We start from the raw sequence: 21,493 nt of genomic DNA on the forward strand, positions 1-21,493 counted from the left end.
ATCATTTCCAGTGCATTAATCAAAGTTTCAACCAAAATACTACTTACCTTGGGCAAGCTCCAAATCCTACCTTATACTATACCATTACCCAATTTAACCATAAATATTCATCATTGAAATGCATTTCAGTTGACAGTACTCTTGAAATACAATATGGCATTATCTTTTGGCCGATATGATAATCATCATGAATATATCTATACTTTTCATTACTACCACAAACTCCAGGATCCCTTTTTCACAGATTCAAGGGCCCCTGCAGCTTTACAGCTGTACTACACTTAGTAACAGGGACAGGATGGAATCCTTTGAAGCAAGAAGTTCTTTGATGGGACTGTACTCTGTTCTGTCCACTGAAAAAAGACACAGCCCCTCCAAAGGTGACTTTTCATCTGTAACGTAACCTTAAACATGCCGAGTCCAGTAACACCTATACATATCTATGCAGAATATATACCTGCCTATCTACCTACAACTCTGCCCCAGAAGCTCTTACCTTCTTCTACAGAGTTCTCACAACACTCAGGAAGCCAGCCACATCCAATGGGTGGGACCACAGGTCATAAAGTGTAATGATGCTATAAATGTGTCTTATGTGGAGTGAGTGCGGAGAACTGAGCAGTAAGTGTACAGCATCTTCACTGTGAATGTTGCATCATGGGCATGAATGGTCTTGAGATATGATGAATCTGTGTTTGTAGTTTTGTAAGGACAGGAAAACGTCCAGAACACAGAGGAGAAAGTGTAACTCACACATGCCCAGGAAATGTGGTTTCAGATGGGAGTTTGATTGGTTGGGTGGTGTTCAAAACTGAGTTGGGAGGGCAGCTGTTTAGTGCTTGTTAGGTCATTTCAAAGTGTATGTGTTATAAGAGTGTTGAGTTTGTTGAGACTGGGGATCTGTGTATACTGGATGCTGAAGTGTGAAACATGGGTAAGTCATTTCCACTTGGGGTTCGGTGGTTAGTTATGGAGTGACTTGGATGGAATGGGTCTTGTGCTTTGGAAAGAACTGAATGCTGAGCAAATTGAGGTGGGATTAAACTGGGAGGATTTCTGTTTTGTTACATATGTGTTGAGTGTTTGTGGTTACCAAGCAGCCAGAGATTGTTCTCTGAACAACCTGGTTTGTGTGGTTAGAGGCTATTTAGTTTCAATAGAGTAGATGACAGAACAGATGCAGTATAGTTAAGTTGGAGAAGATGAACTGTTTTTAGGGCATGCTAAGGGATTCTTTTTCTTGTCCAAATCTAGTAACAGTTAGTGTTCTGAGAGCATTTAGTTTGTGTGTTGCTTTTGAGTTTGTTTTTATATGGGCAGTGAATGCCATGTGTATGTTGTATGTAACACCAAGAGCAGTAGGTATTTCGTTGAATAGAAGTGATTGTCCATCCAAGGCAGCTGGAGAGTTTAGGTTGCATGTGTGTCTGCCAAGGGTTAAAAGAGTGAGTGAAGACTTCTGTGGAGATGCAGACATTCTCTTCTAGGTAAGCCACTGTTCCGGCTGTGTACTGTTGTGGTGCATGTTTGTTGTTGCTTCTGTAGTGTCAAGGTGTTTCGCAGTTTCCCACATTATGAGACACTGTCAGGAATGGACAAAGAACAACCTCATTTGCTCACATCAACACCCTAGTTTTCATGTATAACACATTGAGCCTAGAGCCCCCCTATCCACAGTCAAGCCCTTCAGATCCTTCAATGATCTGCCCAACTGCGTCATATGCCCTAGTTCAGCTCACGACAGCAAGTTGCCCCAGAATACTGCATCCCTCTGCTATTCTCTAGCCCATGAATACCTCACGCCCCTCTCCGTATTCTGACTCTAACCAATCAAAGCATCTTTCACCCCAGTGCTCCATCTCCTCCAATGTTTCCTGTTCTGACGTGTATACCTTCCAAGTCAGCCTCTCCTCACTCATCTTCACCATATGTCCAAACCATTTCAACACACCGTATTCCACTTTCTCATACATACTCGTCTTATTACTATACCTATCTCTTACCTATCAGGACAGTGAAAATGAAAAACCGTTCAATAAAAATACTGAATACCTTGAAGTACTTAGATATCTACACAAACGAAATACAAACATATTAATTGGTCCAAACAATATCTCCCCCAGACTACTGAACGAAGCAAGCCAGCAATTAGATTTTCTGATCATCAAAATACTCAAAATCTGCTTGTAGAAAGGGGAAGTGTTAAACGACTAGAAGCTACCTAATGCAATGTCAATTTTCAAAAAAGGAGACAGGAAATGTGCTTTGAACCACTGCCCCATTAGCCTCACTTCAATTTTAAGTAAACTATCAAAAACAATAATTAGATAAAAACTCTTAAATTCCTATAAAAAAGATTAATAACCGACATTAAAAAGGTTTCCTTTATAAAAGACCATATTGAAAGAATCCAACTAAAATCTCTAGTCATATACATAAGGCAATCATTATTCTGAAATACCCTCTGATGTTATAAACAATACTTAGAATTTTGTAAAGTCTTCAACAAAGTATCACATAAGAAATTCCTAAATAAAATTAAAGCTCAATGGCTCAACGAAGATCAAATCCGTACATGTTGAGAAACAAAAGGTGATATTAACAGGGGAAGCATTCAACCAGCTTCATGTCTAGTGGAGTTCCACCATGCTCAATCCTAGGACCCATACTTTTCATCATCTATATCAACAACATAGAGACAAGACTCACAAGTAGAATCCCAAAATTTGCTGATGACATGAAATTAGAAAACATAACCAATTCAAAGGAAAATTCCCTGAAGATTCAGAGGATTTAGACATACTGATAGAGAGGTCACAAACATGGCTGACAGATTTTAACAGTGACAAATGCAAAGTAATGCACTTTCGTGCCAAAAATATAAATAAGGAATACAAAATGCTTGGTAAATACTCCTAGAAGTTAATCAACTGATTATTGTTGTGCTGTTCATGTCATGGGTCACCTCCAACAGCTGACTGCAAGTGTGCGATATAGGGTCTGGGGCATTTGAAAATCCCAATATAGTAAAAACTGCAATTACTGGTAACTCAAACAAAGTTTCCACATCCATATCTTTTCAACTCAGCTGTTCAGTAACCATCAAAATGCCATTTCCTTTTAACATGGGAAGGGGTGTACAGAGGAGGTTAAGTTTTGAAATCTAAGAGAAAGTAAGAGAGAATCGAGTAGGTATTATTCTGGGAACTTTTTTTGGTGCTCAATTCATATACTCCCAGCAGACTGAGGGTAAGCATGTAATGAAATATTTCTAGTTAGTTAAACTAAAAAAAAGTAGCTAAGCTAAGCACTGTTCATTGTGCACAGCAACGGATGGCTGGGAGTTCTTTGGTGTTTTGAGGCTCCATGAGAACCAAAGATGTTTCACATTTGCACTATGGTCAAGGTCTTGGATATGTTATAGTTTGTATCATTGTTATCTCTGCCCTCTCCCATTCTCCTCTACTGCCTCTATCAAATATGTGCCAATTGGTCTAAGTCTTGGTATCTATGCTGTTGTTTCATATTTTTAATGATGAATAGTACCGCCCAATTCTGTATCCCATGTAGGTTAACCATGCAAGTGGGTACTAGGGAACAAGTAAGGAGAGATATGATTATGACTTTCTCAACTTGTAATTACTGACCCCACAGGAGGTGTTTGAATGTACAAAGACTGGTCAGGTATCTTTCCCTTTGGCAGTTCTTTTCTTGATATGGCCTATCATCAAACCTCTTGACATTAGTAACCCAGGATTTTGTAGCTCTTCTACTTTTTTATCCCATGCCTCTCGATGGTAGTGTCCTGTGGTTTTACTCTTTCTAGTTTCACTAAGGTGAATTTGTCTGTGTTCATTTTTGCTTATCAATCTTTTGTTAATTTGTTTATTCTGGAAGCCTCTCTTCTACTGTAAGTGTGTGTTCTGAAACCAAATCATTTGTCTGGCATCATCAGCATAGAAGATGTCAATACTTTTTTAACCAGAGGAGCGATGTTAGCTGCATAAGTAATGAACAGTGCTGGTGATATGACACTACTCTGTGGGACTCGCTTAACAGAGGAAATTCAGGTGATGTTGTTAAATTGATGCTAATTACTGTGGAAAGGTGATTAAGGAAGATACACAGTAGTCTTTCTGTGATGTTTAGTATACCTTGCTGTAATAGTTTGCATTGAATGCTCTCTACCTACACTTTGTCAAAGGCTTTATTCATATCTTTCAATATAAGTGTGTAGTTAATTTCTCATTCTCTGAAAATCATACTTTTTCTGCTTCACTGACAATTGCAGAGGTTTGCTCTTGCATCTCCAAAAGCCACACCGGATTGGATTATTGAGGATGCTACTTTCTTGGTCCCCTTTTAACTGTGTTATCATTCTAGAGTTTATTTGGAACTTTTGTGAGGGAGATGACAAGAATTCTTTATGGTTTAAATTTTGCATTCCTAGCTTTGCTAAATTTGTTACTATTGGCTCTTTGAACTTATAAGGAAAATAACCTGTGTTTAGCACTGTGTGGCAGTTGTTAAAAAGGTATTAATGACTTTCTGAAAGTAACACACTGATTTGTTTCTTATCTACTGAACTTTCCCCAGAGGCAGAGTTCTTGGTCTTCTGGATGGCAGCTTGTAGTAGTTCCTGCATGTTAATTTTCACTGAAAGGCAGTTTTTAAAAGTTAGTTAAGTTGAGTCAATGGTCTGATGTAGGATGGTTCTTTCCTTATTTGGAGTCAACAAGTCAGTGACTTCCCTTTCTTGGCCTTGGTAATAATTTCTGCTTTCTTCTGGTGTGATTTTGAACACCAATTTCAATGTGTTCATGAATTCTTTTACCATATTTGATTCTCATCAACATTGTTGTTGTTCATCATCATATATATGATACTGCCCCTGAAGTATCCTTGGGCATATCTAACTCCCTGCCAGAATTCTGGTTGTACTTTTGACCTGTTATGTTGATCATGTTTTCCTAGCATAAGTTGTGTTGCAATCTTACCTTTTCCATTACTAGCATAAGTTGTGTTACAATCTTACCTTTTCCATTACAGTCAGCCGTAGGTTTTTGAACCATTAATATTGTCCTAAACATGTATTCTTCTCACTTTTATCCCCTTTGCCTTTGTATAACGGCACTATGCAAGCATTACACCAATCCTCAGGCAACTCACCATGAGTCATACATACATTAAATAACCTGACCAACCAGTCAACAATATAATCACCCCCTTTTTTAACAAATTCCACAGCATTACCATCCAAACCCACTGCCTTGCTGGCTTTCATCTTCCACAAAGCTTTTACTACCTCTTCTCTGTTTACCAAATCATTTCCCCTAGCCCTCTCACTTTGCACACCACCTCGACCAAAACACCCTATATCTACCACTCTATCATCAAACACATTCAACAAACCTTCAAAATACTCACTCCATCTCCTTCTCACATCACCATTACTTGTTATCACCTCACTGAAGTTCCCATTGGTTCCCTTGTCTTATGCACTTTATTTACCTCCTTCCAAAACATCTTTTTATTCTCCCTAAAATTTGATGACACTCTCACCCCAACTCTCATTTGCCCTCTTTTTCACCTCTTGCACCCTTCTCTTGACCTTCTGCCTCTCTCTTTTATACATCTCCCACTCATTTGCATTATTTCCCTGCACAAATCGTCCAAATGCCTCTCTCTTCTCTTTCACTAATAATCTTACTTCTTCATCCCACCACTCACTACCCTTTCTAATCTGCCCACCTCCCACACTTCTCATGCCACAAGCATCTTTTGCGCAAGCCATCACCGCTTCCCTCAATACATCCCATTCCTCCCCCACTCCCCTTACGTCCTTTGTTCTCACCTTTTTCCATTCTGTACTCAGTCTCTCCTGGTACTTCCTCACACAAGTCTCCTTCCCAAGTTCACTTATTCTCACCACTCTTTTCACCCCAACATTCTCCCTTCTTTTCTGAAAACCTCTACAAATCATCACCTTCGCCTCCACAAGATAATGATCAGACATCCCTCCAGTCACACCTCTCAGCACATTAACATCCAAAAGTCTCTCTTTCGCATGCCTATCAATTAGCACGTAATCCAATAACGCTCTCTGGCCATCTCTACTACTTACATACGTATACATATGTATATCTCTCTTTTTAAACCAGGTATTCCCAATCACCAAACCTTTTTCAGCACATAAATCTACAAGCTCTTCACCATTTCCATTTACAACACTGAACACCCCATGTACACCAATTATTCCCTCAACTGCCACATTACTCACCTTTGCATTCAAATCACCCATCACTATAACCCGGTCTCGTGCATCAAAACTACTAACACACTCACTCAGCTGCTCCCAAAACACTTGCCTCTCATGATCTTTCTTCTCATGCCCAGGTGCATATGCACCAATAATCACCCATCTCTCTCCATCCACTTTCAGTTTTACCCATATCAATCTAGAGTTTACTTTCTTACACTCTATCACATACACCACTCCAGTTTCAGGAGTAGTGCTACTCCTTCCCTTGCTCTTGTCCTCTCACTAACCCCTGACTTTACTCACATTTACCCTTGAGCTTCGTTTCACTCAGAGCCAAAACATCCAGGTTCATTTCCTCAAACATACTACCTATCTCTTTTTTCTCATCTTGGTAACATCCACACACATTCAGAGACCCCAATCTGAGCCTTCGAGGAGGATGAGCACTCCCCACATGACTCCTTCTTCTGCTTCCCCTTTTAAAAAGTTAAAATACAAGGAGGGGAGGGTTTCCAGCCCCCCACTCCTGTCCCCTTTAGTCGCCTTCTACGACACGTGAGGAATGCCTGGGAAGTATTATTTCTCCCCTATCCCCAGGGATATATATATATATATATATATATATATATATATATATATATATATATATATATATATATATATATATATATATATATATATTTTTTTTTTATACTTTGTCGCTGTCTCCCACGTTTGCGAGGTAGTGCAAGGAAACAGACAAAAGAAATGGCCCAACCCCCCCCCATACACATGTACATACACACGTCCACACACGCAAATATACATACCTACACAGCTTTCCATGGTTTATCCCAGACGCTTCACATGCCCTGATTCAATCATATTGACAGCACGTCAACCCCGGTATACCACATCGCTCCAATTCACTCTATTCCTTGCCCTCCTTTCACCCTCCTGCATGTTCAGGCCCCGATCACACAAAATCTTTTTCACTCCATCTTTCCACCTCCAATTTGGTCTCCCACTTCTCCTCGTTCCCTCCACCTCCGACACATATATCCTCTTGGTCAATCTTTCCTCACTCATTCTCTCCATGTGCCCAAACCATTTCAAAACACCCTCTTCTGCTCTCTCAACCACGCTCTTTTTATTTCCACACATCTCTCTTACCCTTACGTTACTTACTCGATCAAACCACCTCACACCACACATTGTCCTCAAACATCTCATTTCCAGCACATCCATCCTCCTGCGCACAACTCTATCCATAGCCCACGCCTCGCAACCATACAACATTGTTGGAACCACTATTCCTTCAAACATACCCATTTTTGCTTTCCGAGATAATGTTCTCGACTTCCACACATTCTTCAAGGCTTCCAGAATTTTCGCCCCCTCCCCCACCCTATGATCCACTTCCGCTTCCATGGTTCCATCCGCTGCCAGATCCACTCCCAGATATCTAAAACACTTTACTTCCTCCAGTTTTTCTCCATTCAAACTTACCTCCTAATTGACTTGACCCTCAACCCTACTGTACCTAATAACCTTGCTCTTATTCACATTTACTCTTAACTTTCTTCTTTCACACACTTTACCAAACTCAGTCACCAGCTTCTGCAGTTTCTCACATGAATCAGCCACCAGCGCAGTATCATCAGCGAACAACAACTGACTCACTTCCCAAGCTCTCTCATCCCCAACAGACTTCATACTTGCCCCTCTTTCCAAAACTCTTGCATTCACCTCCCTAACAACCCCATCCATAAACAAATTAAACAACCATGGAGACATCACACACCCCTGCCGCAAACCTACATTCACTGAGAACCAATCACTTTCCTCTCTTCCTACACGTACACATGCCTTACATCCTCGATAAAAACTTTTCACTGCTTCTAACAACTTGCCTCCCACACCATATATTCTTAATACCTTCCACAGAGCATCTCTATCAACTCTATCATATGCCTTCTCCAGATCCATAAATGCTACATACAAATCCATTTGCTTTTCTATGTATTTCTCACATACATTCTTCAAAGCAAACACCTGATCCACACATCCTCTACCACTTCTGAAACCACACTGCTCTTCCCCAATCTGATGCTCTGTACATGCCTTCACCCTCTCAATCAATACCCTCCCACATAATTTACATACATATATATATATATATATATATATATATATATATATATATATATATATATATATATTTTTTTTTTTTTTATACTTTGTCGCTGTCTCCCGCATTTGCGAGGTAGCGCAAGGAAACAGACGAAAGAAATGGCCCAACCCCCCCCCATACACATGTACATACACACGTCCACACACGCAAATATACATACCTACACAGCTTTCCATGGTTTACCCCAGACGCTTCACATGCCTTGATTCACTCCACTGACAGCACGTCAACCCCTGTATACCACATCGCTCCAATTCACTCTATTCCATGCCCTCCTTACACCCTCCTGCATGTTCAGGCCCCGATCACACAAAATCTTTTTCACTCCATCTTTCCACCTCCAATTTGGTCTCCCTCTTCTCCTCGTTCCCTCCACCTCTGACACATATATCCTCTTGGTCAATCTTTCCTCACTCATTCTCTCCATGTGCCCAAACCATTTCAAAACACCCTCTTCTGCTCTCTCAACCACGCTCTTTTTATTTCCACACATCTCTCTTACCCTTACGTTACTTACTCGATCAAACCACCTCACACCACACATTGTCCTCAAACATCTCATTTCCAGCACATCCATCCTCCTGCGCACAACTCTATCCATAGCCCACGCCTCGCAACCATACAACATTGTTGGAACCACTATTCCTTCAAACATACCCATTTTTGCTTTCCGAGATAATGTTCTCGACTTCCACACATTCTTCAAGGCTTCCAGAATTTTCGCCCCCTCCCCCACCCTATGATCCACTTCCGCTTCCATGGTTCCATCCGCTGCCAGATCCACTCCCAGATATCTAAAACACTTTACTTCCTCCAGTTTTTCTCCATTCAAACTTACCTCCCAATTGACTTGACCCTCAACCCTACTGTACCTAATAACCTTGCTCTTATTCACATTTACTCTTAACTTTCTTCTTTCACACACTTTACCAAACTCAGTCACCAGCTTCTGCAGTTTCTCACATGAATCAGCCACCAGCGCAGTATCATCAGCGAACAACAACTGACTCACTTCCCAAGCTCTCTCATCCCCAACAGACTTCATACTTGCCCCTCTTTCCAAAACTCTTGCATTCACCTCCCTAACAACCCCATCCATAAACAAATTAAACAACCATGGAGACATCACACACCCCTGCCGCAAACCTACATTCACTGAGAACCAATCACTTTCCTCTCTTCCTACACGTACACATGCCTTACATCCTCGATAAAAACTTTTCACTGCTTCTAACAACTTGCCTCCCACACCATATATTCTTAATACCTTCCACAGAGCATCTCTATCAACTCTATCATATGCCTTCTCCAGATCCATAAATGCTACATACAAATCCATTTGCTTTTCTATGTATTTCTCACATACATTCTTCAAAGCAAACACCTGATCCACACATCCTCTACCACTTCTGAAACCACACTGCTCTTCCCCAATCTGATGCTCTGTACATGCCTTCACCCTCTCAATCAATACCCTCCCATATAATTTACATACATATATATATATATATATATATATATATATATATATATATATATATTTTTTTTTTTTTTTTTTTTATACTTTGTCGCTGTCTCCCGCATTTGCGAGGTAGCGCAAGGAAACAGACGAAAGAAATGGCCCAACCCCCCCCCCATACACATGTACATACACACGTCCACACACGCAAATATACATACCTACACAGCTTTCCATGGTTTACCCCAGACGCTTCACATGCCTTGATTCACTCCACTGACAGCACGTCAACCCCTGTATACCACATCGCTCCAATTCACTCTATTCCTTGCCCTCCTTACACCCTCCTGCATGTTCAGGCCCCGATCACTCAAAATCTTTTTCACTCCATCTTTCCACCTCCAATTTGGTCTCCCTCTTCTCCTCGTTCCCTCCACCTCCGACACATATATCCTCTTGGTCAATCTTTCCTCACTCATTCTCTCCATGTGCCCAAACCATTTCAAAACACCCTCTTCTGCTCTCTCAACCACGCTCTTTTTATTTCCACACATCTCTCTTACCCTTACGTTACTTACTCGATCAAACCACCTCACACCACACATTGTCCTCAAACATCTCATTTCCAGCACATCCATCCTCCTGCGCACAACTCTATCCATAGCCCACGCCTCGCAACCATACAACATTGTTGGAACCACTATTCCTTCAAACATACCCATTTTTGCTTTCCGAGATAATGTTCTCGACTTCCACACATTTTTCAAGGCTCCCAAAATTTTCGCCCCCTCCCCCACCCTATGATCCACTTCCGCTTCCATGGTTCCATCCGCTGACAGATCCACTCCCAGATATCTAAAACACTTCACTTCCTCCAGTTTTTCTCCATTCAAACTCACCTCCCAATTGACTTGACCCTCAACCCTACTGTACCTAATAACCTTGCTCTTATTCACATTTACTCTTAACTTTCTTCTTCCACACACTTTACCAAACTCAGTCACCAGCTTCTGCAGTTTCTCACATGAATCAGCCACCAGCGCTGTATCATCAGCGAACAACAACTGACTCACTTCCCAAGCTCTCTCATCCCCAACAGACTTCATACTTGCCCCTCTTTCCAGGACTCTTGCATTTACCTCCCTAACAACCCCATACATAAACAAATTAAACAACCATGGAGACATCACACACCCCTGCCGCAAACCTACATTCACTGAGAACCAATCACTTTCCTCTCTTCCTACACGTACACATGCCTTACATCCTCGATAAAAACTTTTCACTGCTTCTAACAACTTGCCTCCCACACCATATATTCTTAATACCTTCCACAGAGCATCTCTATCAACTCTATCATATGCCTTCTCCAGATCCATAAATGCTACATACAAATCCATTTGCTTTTCTAAGTATTTCTCACATACATTCTTCAAAGCAAACACCTGATCCACACATCCTCTACCACTTCTGAAACCGCACTGCTCTTCCCCAATCTGATGCTCTGTACATGCCTTCACCCTCTCAATCAATACCCTCCCATATAATTTACCAGGAATACTCAACAAACTTATACCTCTGTAATTTGAGCACTCACTCTTATCCCCTTTGCCTTTGTACAATGGCACTATGCACGCATTCTGCCAATCCTCAGGCACCTCACCATGAGTCATACATACATTAAGTAACCTTACCAACCAGTCAACAATACAGTCACCCCCTTTTTTAATAAATTCCACTGCAATACCATCCAAACCTGCTGCCTTGCCGGCTTTCATCTTCCGCAAAGCTTTTACTACCTCTTCTCTGTTTACCAAATCATTTTCCCTAACCCTCTCACTTTGCACATATATATACATACATATATGTAAGAAGTTGTTTGCTTTGAAGAATGTATGTGAGAAATACTTAGAAAAGCAAATGGATTTGTATGTAGCATTTATGGATCTGGAGAAGGCATATGATAGAGTTGATAGAGATGCTCTGTGGAAGGTATTACGAATATATGGTGTGGAAGGCAAGTTGTTAGAAGCAGTGAAAAGTTTTTATCGAGGATGTAAGGCATGTGTACATGTAGGAAGAGAGGAAAGTGATTGGTTCTCAGTGAATGTAGGTTTGCGGCAGGGGGGGTGTGATGTCTCCATGGTTGTTTAAATTGTTTATGGATGGGGTTGTTAGGGAGGTGAACGCAACAGTTTTGGAAAGAGGGGCAAGTATGAAGTCTGTTGTGGATGAGAGAGCTTGGGAAAAGAGTCAGTTGTTGTTCGCTAATGACACAGCGCTGGTGGCTGATTCAGGTGAGAAACTGCAGAAGCTGGTGACTGAGTTTGGTAAAGTGTGTGAAAGAAGAAAGTTAAGAGTAAATGTGAATAAGAGCAAGGTTATTAGGTACAGTAGGGTTGAGGGTCAAGTCAATTGGGAGGTAAGTTTGAAAGGAGAAAAACTGGAGGAAGTAAAGTGTTTTAGATATCTGGGAGTGGATCTGGCAGCAGATGGAACCATGGAAGCGGAAGTGAATCATAGGGTGGGGGAGAGGGCGAAAATTCTGGGAGCCTTGAAGAATGTTTGGAAGTCGAGAACTTTATCTCGGAAAGCAAAAATGGGTATGTTTGAAGGAATAGTGGTTCCAACAATGTTGTATGGTTGCGAGGCATGGACTATGGACAGAGTTGTGTGCAGGAGGGTGGATGTGCTGGAAATGAGATGTCTGGGGACAATATGTGGTGTGAGGTGGTTTGATCAAGTAAGTAATGTACGGGTAAGAGAGATGTGTGGAAATAAAAAGAGTGTGGTTGAGAGAGCAGAAGGTGTTTTGAAATGGTTTGGTCACATGGAGAGAATGAGTGAGGAAAGATTGACCAAGAGGATATATGTGTCAGAGGTGGAGGGAACGAGGAGAGGTGGGAGACCAAATTGGAGGTGGAAAGATGGAGTGAAAAAGATTTTGAGTGATCGGGGCCTGAACATGCAGGAGGGTGAAAGGCGTGCAAGGAATAGAGTGAATTGGAACGATGTGGTATACTGGGGTCGACGTGCTGTCAATGGATTGAACCAGGGCATGTGAAGCATCTGGGGTAAACCATGGAAAGTTCTGTGGGGCCTGGATGTGGAAAGGGAGCTGTGGTTTCGGTGCATTATTACATGACAGCTAGAGACTGAGTGTGAACGAATGGGGCCTTTGTTGTCTTTTCCTAGCACTACCTTGCACGCATGAGGGGGGAGGGGGTTGTTATTGCATGTGTGGCGAGGTGGCGATGGGAATGAATAAAGGCAGAGAGTATGAATTATGTACATGTGTATATATGTATATGTCTGTGTGTGTATATATATGTGTACATTGAGATGTATAGGTATGTATATTTGCGTGTGTGGACGTGTATGTATATGCATGTGTATGTGGGTGGGTTGGGCCATTCTTTCGTCTGTTTCCTTGCGCTACCTCGCTAACACGGGAGACAGCAACAAAGCAAAATAAATAAATAAAATATAAGAAGTTGTATGCAGCTTTTATGGATCTGGAGAAAGAGTAAGACAGAGGCAAGTGGAATGCTTCATGGGATGTGTTTAGGATATATGGTATAGGGGGACACCTGATGGATGGTGTAAAAGCCTCCTACAGAGGAGCAAATATGTGTAAGAGTGGATGGAGTGCTGAGCAAAAGTTCTGGGATACATGTAGGTGTGAAGTAGAGCTGTGTGATATCACTGTGGCTCTTTAATATATAAACATGGATGGAGTGATAAGAGAGATGAAAGCAAAACTAGGGAAAAAGGTTGCAGTAATGGAGTGTGGTGGTGAGATATGGTGGATGGTGGCGAGCCTGTTTGTGGATGATACTGTGTTGTTTGTAGAGAAAGAAGAGGAGTTGCAGAGGGTTGTAAGTGTGTTTAATGATGAGTGTAAATATAAATAATTGAAGGTAAATGCAAGTAAAAGTAAAGCAATGGTGTTTGATAGGAAACAAATGGAAGTAAAAGTAAAGATATGGTGTTTGAAAGGAAACAAAGTGAATGTATAGATTTTGTAAAAACCATATAAAGTGAAAGAAAAAACTGTACTAAATTGTGCTGTGGATATGGGAGGGAAAAAGACTGGAGGAAGTGATAAGGGAGAGAGCAGTACAGGGTAGAAGAGTCATTGGGTTCCTTAATATAATAATGAAGGGTAGAGATGTAAGTATGGAAGTGGAGAGAGGATTAAGGAACAGCATAAACCTCCCAACCCTTACCTATGAGGCCGTAACATGGACGTGGAATGAGGCAGAGGACAAGAATCCAGATTGGGGAAATGAGCTATTTGAGAAGAGCATGTGGTAAGACTAGATGTAATGAAGAGAGAAATGAAAGGGTGAATGAGAGATGTGGCATGGCAAGGAATGCAAAGGGAATGAATTGTGGAGTGGTAGAATGGGTCAATCACAATACTGAGGTGATTTAGGCATGTAGAAAGAATGCAAGACAGAGTTTACAAGGAGAGTGTAAGATAGTCCAATTAAAGGGGTTGGTGTGAGTGGAAGAACACTTGTGACATGGTCAAACAGGGTGGAAATACTGAAGGGAGAGAAACATAGGAAGAATATGTGGAATGGTGTATATGGGGGAGGCATGTAAGGATTGGGATAAGTGGAGACTCTTCTGCTGGCAACCCCTTACAAGGAGTTCCCAGGGGGAACAGACATCAGAGATATAGACTGTTAGATAGCCTGATATTTCTGGACAAGGAATTTGGAAATATTAACTTTGAAAAGAAACTTCATTATCCTTCTCACTCACTATATAAATGTAAGACCAAGGCAAGAAAGACTTTCTATGATAAATGACACATGACAAAAGGTCTTTTAGAAACACTGTGTCTACCATATCACAAACCTTTTTGAACTAAATCAATCCACTACTTAAGCAATTTGGTGTAAAATCAATTTTCTCTTATGAAACCAGCATAAGAAAAAAGTTGAATAAAAATAGCCTATATAATGGAAACAGTGGTCTACAGAATACCGTGCAAAACTTGGTTTCTTTTACTTGGGGCGGACAGGAAAAGCCTTAAAATCTCATGTATGTCAGCATTAATACTTTGTATGCACTGGTCAACGATCTGGTGCTCTATTCATTCACATGAATGAAAATTCAGATCCTGTTGACTGCACAAAGGCATCCTCATTTATAAAGTGCAAATCTTATACATAGAAACTTGTTTGAATCTTCTCTCATTCAGATGACTGATGGTAATAATATGAATAGTAGCAGAGGTATATTTTGTTTAAATAATGTCATTTTGCAAAGGCTTCATAGTGACCTATGTAAGCCGACTGGTGATATGGTATAGCCAATGTGACCTGACCTGACCAATTAAGAAAGGTTTGGGCTGTTACCTGTGTGCCCATCCTCTTAACATTTCCTGATGTCTGTAAAAATTTCTTCAGTGATCTGTTACAAACTGCTTCTGAGGATGTGCTGAAGTACATCAAAGCCCTTAAGCAAATTCTCCTGCTATGATCTTTCTTTTTTTCTATCTATCTATCTATCTATATATATATATATATATATATATATATATATATATATATATATATATACTATTCTAATTAATCTATTCATAATCACTCCTTGACCAATTTCTATGAAAGAGTCTTGGTGATACACAGGACCTCTTTCTAAAAGGCCCCCTACAGCCCAAGGTTGTCTTACTTCCAACACACACACACACGAAATATATATATATATATATATATATATATATATATATATATATATATACTAGTGCGTGATCAAGAAAGATTAAAACTTTATTTCTTTTCAGTATTCTAAAGAAAAATCAAACTACATCAGACAGGGCCACCTTTTGAAATTTTGGAACTAGACGTATTAAAGGTAACATGAAGCCATATGTCAAAATCACCCTTGGCATACCTGTATCAAGTCTTGAAGATACAAATAACTCTAAGCGCTTGATAATCTCGAAGAATTTCAGGAACATACGAAAAATTTCCTCTAAGATAACTCAGGTAAACACATAAGATACAACAATACTCGTATCATAAACGTATAATTCTTCATGAAAAATCGTCGTAAAGTTGTCCTTGAAGCCCTATCATTCATATTAGGGTAGTATTTCCCAAGTGCGATCAACCAGATGCAGACAATAATATTTACAAGAAACAAGTCGCAGTAAGAGGTTGGTAGAGCAACAGGGGCGTAACCCACTCTCTGAGTCACGAATGTAAACAAATCCCGAAGTGGGATGGGTTAGGGAGGGGCAACAAGAATATCTATTCTCACCCACTTCCTGAGCCTGTTTAGTTCATAAATGTTTACACGTTTGAATACACTGTACCTATATGTGTCTCCTCGATGTGCTGGATAAGCTCTAACAGGTTGGGAAATGACAATCCACAGCCATTATACTTGCAGTGGTTCAGCAGGAAGACTGCCATAATCAGCTGTTTACCAAGTATCGATAGTTTCTCTCTAACTCATATTCATGTCAATCCTTAAAGATAATCAATTTTCGTAATGATAAATATTTCTTATTAAAGACTTTTTATATATACTGCCACAGTATACCAGAATATTTCTATATAACGCATTAGAATAATCAAACATTCGACTCTAATTTGACTCTGTTGGTGGCAGGTCGGTCGACGACCGCGAAATGCAGACGACGGTGGAGTGCGACGCTGACCCTCCCGGCGGGAGCGATGGAATCCCGCTGCCAGGTAGTCATATTACCTTATCTTATGGCCAATTTATATTCAAGTGAGAAATCTTAAACAATCTAGAATTATATACTTATATCTGGATACATTTCACTTGAAGGAGAGGAAGGTAATCCGTGCAAAGAGATGTTGCATATTATCTTCTTCAAAAAGTTAAAGTAACTTTTCGTGGGTATTCAAAGAAATTGCTCAAAAGATTCTATGAAATGTTAATCATACAAAATTCCAATTCTTTTTGTCCAGTGTATATCATTGTTTCACTTAGTTCACATGAAAATGACTGGAAATACACTTAAACTCTAATACCAGCACAAAAAAGTAGAAATAAATGATGTTTACTAGACAAAACTTGGAATAAACTGGCACATAACGATATCAAAAAGACATTTTACATTAAGAAATGATGATCCAGACACTCTTGCTAACGTGAAAACAAAATCCGGGTAAAAATTGCGCTACAACAGTCAAAGGTTTTTGAACCCTGTGGGTTGGTCGCTGGCCACCACACCGGAAGTCTTTTACCACAGTCTATTATATAGCTTCTTCCAAGGAATCTATGACGGAACACGTTAAATAATCTACATAATGAATTCATTGGTAATGTGTCAAGGTCATTTTAGGATGCCATGAAGCTTTAAGCAAACAGACGTTCCCAGCGCGTAAGGCCATTGCGTAGGCGCACATTATAACCATGGCTTTAGTTATATAAATCCTATATCAAATATGCATCATCCTTCTTTCTTCCCTTGCCTTCAGTAGGGAGTTCAGTCGCAATACATTAGTATCAAACATAAACCTCAACATTCATAGGGTCCGTGAAGAGGCAAAACTCATTCATCCGTTGATGAAACTCGGTGGATGAAGAAAGAGTGTGGATTCAGGTGTTCACAGTGGAGGGCATTATGGTCGAGGCTTGAGCCTGCACAGACTCCCACCGTTATGTTGGGCGGGGCGGCCGGGTTAAGTTGTGTAGCCTCGGCCCACACCGTACCATGGCCAGTTGCCACACACCGTTGCTGTGCCCTCAACCCATCATGACAAAAAAAAAAAGAAAAAAAGAAAAAGAAAAGGCAATGTTATGTCACTCACGACTCTAGAATAATCTCATGGGGGAGAAAATGAAACGAATTGGCCTAAGTTAGTTACACTCGATCATGGTTGACTATAGTAGTTATATGTGGTTCAGTAGTGCGACGAAGTTGTTGGAAGTTTATATCAACATAGTACGGGCAAACTTCACTGATCTCTCTCTCTCTCTCTCTCTCTCTCTCTCTCTCTCTCTCTCTCTCTCTCTCTCTCTCTCTCTCTCTCTCTCTCTCTCTCTCTCTCTCTCTCTCTCTCTCTCTTTCTCTCTCTCTCTCTTATTCAATCTAGGCCTAGTATATAATTGGATTGATTTTGTAATGCAATTTTTTGCAATATAATCTCCCTAAAAAGGAAGAGTCTTCAACCTATGCTGCTATTTATCAACTCCAATATGTCCATGGCCCACATCTACAGTAATCAGTCTTTTCGCTCAGAGTACTGCTTGGTTTTTTCTGTCTTTACCACAGTTTTTGTTCCAAATAGCCGTTAACATCCATCTGTCACTTTAAGAATGCAAATAAGTGTTAATTGTTAATTGCTGTTCTTCTCTCGCTGTTTTGTCATGCATACGTTTCCTGTTTTGAATGTCTAAAGTAGAGGAAGGAGGGAGACATTGCTGGCCTTTGCCTTGATCTGAGTTGTTATCTTACTTAAACTCATTTGGTGTCTTATCTTGCTTACCTAAGCGTCGATGAGTTACATAGATATTCTACGTATAACTCATGTCTTTGAGAGCCCGCAATCTTATTCTGTCCGAACTATCATTTATGATTAAATGGGATAAATTCACGAAATTCTCAGCAAGATATATAAGTCCCGGAGAGAATTTTGATCACTTTGAGATATCAAAATGTTCATAGGTTCAGAGGTAAGACCTAACTGTTCACTTGTGTCACTATGGTCCAAATCTCATGGAGCTAATAGGACGACACATCGTTGATGTGAAGTTCCCGATAGTTGACGCAATTACGCCGAAAACTACAGTTGGACCAGTTTCTTTGTGTGCCATCATCTCCCTCCACAAATCAACCACGGAGAAGTGTTACGAAGGGGTAATGTTAGGATTGCTAACGATATGAGACAATTAAGCACGACGACTGTACGACCCTTGCGTACGACATCACCACCCTTAAACACTTAACGATACGACCACCCTCGGGTAGGATGGCATTGGTTTATGACCTTGCCCTTAAGGGTGAGGTCAAAGGCAAGGCCATCAGGACTGGCGGACTCTCCATGTCTCCGCTTTTTTAAGAAGCTGTACCGCACTGCCCACTGGCGTTTATTTTCTGTTGCAGGAACTTTCAGTGACTTGGGGATTTGTAATGTATCATTTCTCCTCTTCAATGGTGATATATTTGCGAAATCCACCTCGATAGGCAAGCATTTGAATTGTGAATGAAGATTTTATTACTTGCAATCATTCTGATCTTTGATATTCTTATAAGATCTCCTTACTGGGAATGGATACATCATATAATCTGGGGGTTGTCGAAATCCCCTAGAAGGTAATTTAGTAATTTCAGGAGGTCATACGTTTGACCTTTACAGACGATCCTGAAATACGTCCATCACAGACACTGAAGGTGTTGACTAATAGGGAATTATAAGAGAATGTTCTTCGGTTACTTCAGTAGCCCAAGAGAAGTTAGATAGGCTACATTCTGCAATACACTGTAACCCTTTCGCTTATGTAGTCATATCTCTATTGTGAATTCATGATTCATGTTGAGGTTGTCTTTTTCGTCAAAGGAAAATTTCGAAACAGGTTGCAGGGAGAGCAGGACCCAACAGGTGCCGTAATCATAACAAAACCCAAAATCAAAGTAGCATGCGTTGCTACGCAGAAGGAAAGTTTCTTGCAACTCCACTGAAAGATAATTTCAAATAAATCGGCATTATTGTCCTGACACGGCTCTTACTGCTGCAGGAAATTGTAGATGTTTACTTTTATGCACAACTCTAAAAAGAATCATCACACACACACACACACACACACACACACACACACACACACACACACACACACACACACACACACAGACTGACACACACACACAACACACACACACACACACACACACATTAAGAGAGCTAAATTACAGGGAAAGGCTAAAGGCTTTAAATTTGCCCAGCTTCGAAGAGAGAAGAGCGAGGAGTGACCTGACCGCGACCTTTTTTGAAATGTTACGACACATCGATAATGTAGAGAGTGAACAGTTCTTCGGTTGATGTCGAGATAGAGCAACCGGAGGACATGACATGAAATTCAGTAATATTTGCCAAGATTATGTATAAATAAGGACCTTTATGGAATAGGAGTGTTGGATAGATGGAAGAGAATGGCTGAGGATATGGTTCATGCAGACAACTTGCATAAATCTAAAAAGCTGTATGATAGTAAAAGAATTTTGTTAGAGAAGGGGCCCTATGAGTGTTAAATTCCCTCCCCATATAATCAAAAGGTAATTACAAATAGGTAATTACATATGTTCAAGAGATAGGGGTCCCAGGAGTGCCAAATTCCCCCCCCCCCCCCCGTACAATCATATACGTAATCACGAATAGGTATTTATACATGCTCAGGAGATGCGGCCCCACGAGTGTAAGAATTGCCTACTCGTATAGCAGAAATAGGTAACTACGCACAGACCTAAGTTATAGGGAAAGGCTAGAATCCTTAGATTTACCCAGCACGGGAGAGGTGACGAGTGACCTGATAATAACCTTAAAAAAAAATATTTTATTTGACGGGTGAAGTATTCAAACTGTGAACTGTAACAAGAGAGATGTCGAAAGAAGACAACCATAGGGCCTTCTATTAAGCATGAAATTAAAGGAAAAATAGTGTAAGTAGTGGGTGAATGGTATAAACTGAAAGAGGATGTGGTAAATGTGTAGAGCATACGGAAGTTTAAAAGTTGCACCAGAGTAATAAATGTTCAAGAGATGGAGGCCATGAGAAAAAAAAATCCTTCCTCGTACAGTACAACTACGCAATATATATATATATATATATATATATATATATATATATATATATATATATATATATATATATAAACACTTTTATAATGCCACGCCTAGGAGTTTGTGCCAGAAAACCAAACTGCGGCACAGCTGGCCTACAGCGCACCACTATACCACAAATGGAACAAACCTTATCTCTGTCCCATCCGTAGGCCAGAGGTACGATGTCTGCCTGTTGGTCTCGGTAATCGAAGTTCAACTTCGACGCACAGTTGTAAAATTGTTTATATTGATTTACATATGAACATCACTTGTTCTGATATGTATAAGTAGCGCAGAAACCTCTGTCCTCAGTCCACAACCAGGCCCTACAGATCTTTCCGTGGTACCCATGGTTGCTTCGTATATCCTGGTTCAGTCCACTGATAGCATGACGCCCCACGTACACCACATCGCTCCGATTCACTCTATCACCTTCACCAATTACATCCTCCTGAATGTTTAGGCTCCGATCATTCAAAACCCTTGTTCACTACGTCCTTCCATCTTTTTATCAACATTTCCTAGTTCATTTTCTCCGCATGTCCAAACCATTTCAGGACACCCTCTTCAGCTCTCTCAACGATACTCATAGCCACACCTCTCTCTTACCCCAGTCATTTCTTACTCTACCAACTCTCCTTCCACCACATATTTGTCTTCGAACATTTAATTTCCAAGATATATTCACCCTCTTCTGTATATTCACATTTATATAGGCCATGGCATGCCTCGCATCCCTTCAACCACATCCATATTCGCCTATATAAATGTATACGGTCTGTTTC

At 40.5% G+C, this 21,493-nt stretch overlaps 1 protein-coding gene across 3 annotated transcripts in view; it reads right to left on the reverse strand.

Moving 5' to 3' along the window:
• Positions 1-16,431, reverse strand: part of LOC139750874 (uncharacterized) — a 92,404-nt gene extending 75,973 nt beyond the window's left edge. For 2 of the 3 annotated variants that reach the window (XR_011713242.1, XM_071665727.1), the window contains exon 1: positions 16,229-16,430. Coding sequence is in view for 2 of the 3 variants with exons in the window: in XM_071665727.1 (XP_071521828.1) it covers positions 16,229-16,328 (100 nt within the window). In the remaining variant the exon portion in view is untranslated. Of the gene's footprint in view, positions 1-16,228 lie in introns of all 3 variants that reach the window. The other variant, XM_071665742.1, reaches the window with a different exon arrangement.
• Positions 16,432-21,493: the final 5,062 nt, after the last annotated feature.

Source organism: Panulirus ornatus, chromosome 1 (genome assembly GCF_036320965.1).
Source record: "Panulirus ornatus isolate Po-2019 chromosome 1, ASM3632096v1, whole genome shotgun sequence".
NCBI classification, from domain to species: Eukaryota; Metazoa; Arthropoda; class Malacostraca; order Decapoda; family Palinuridae; genus Panulirus; species Panulirus ornatus.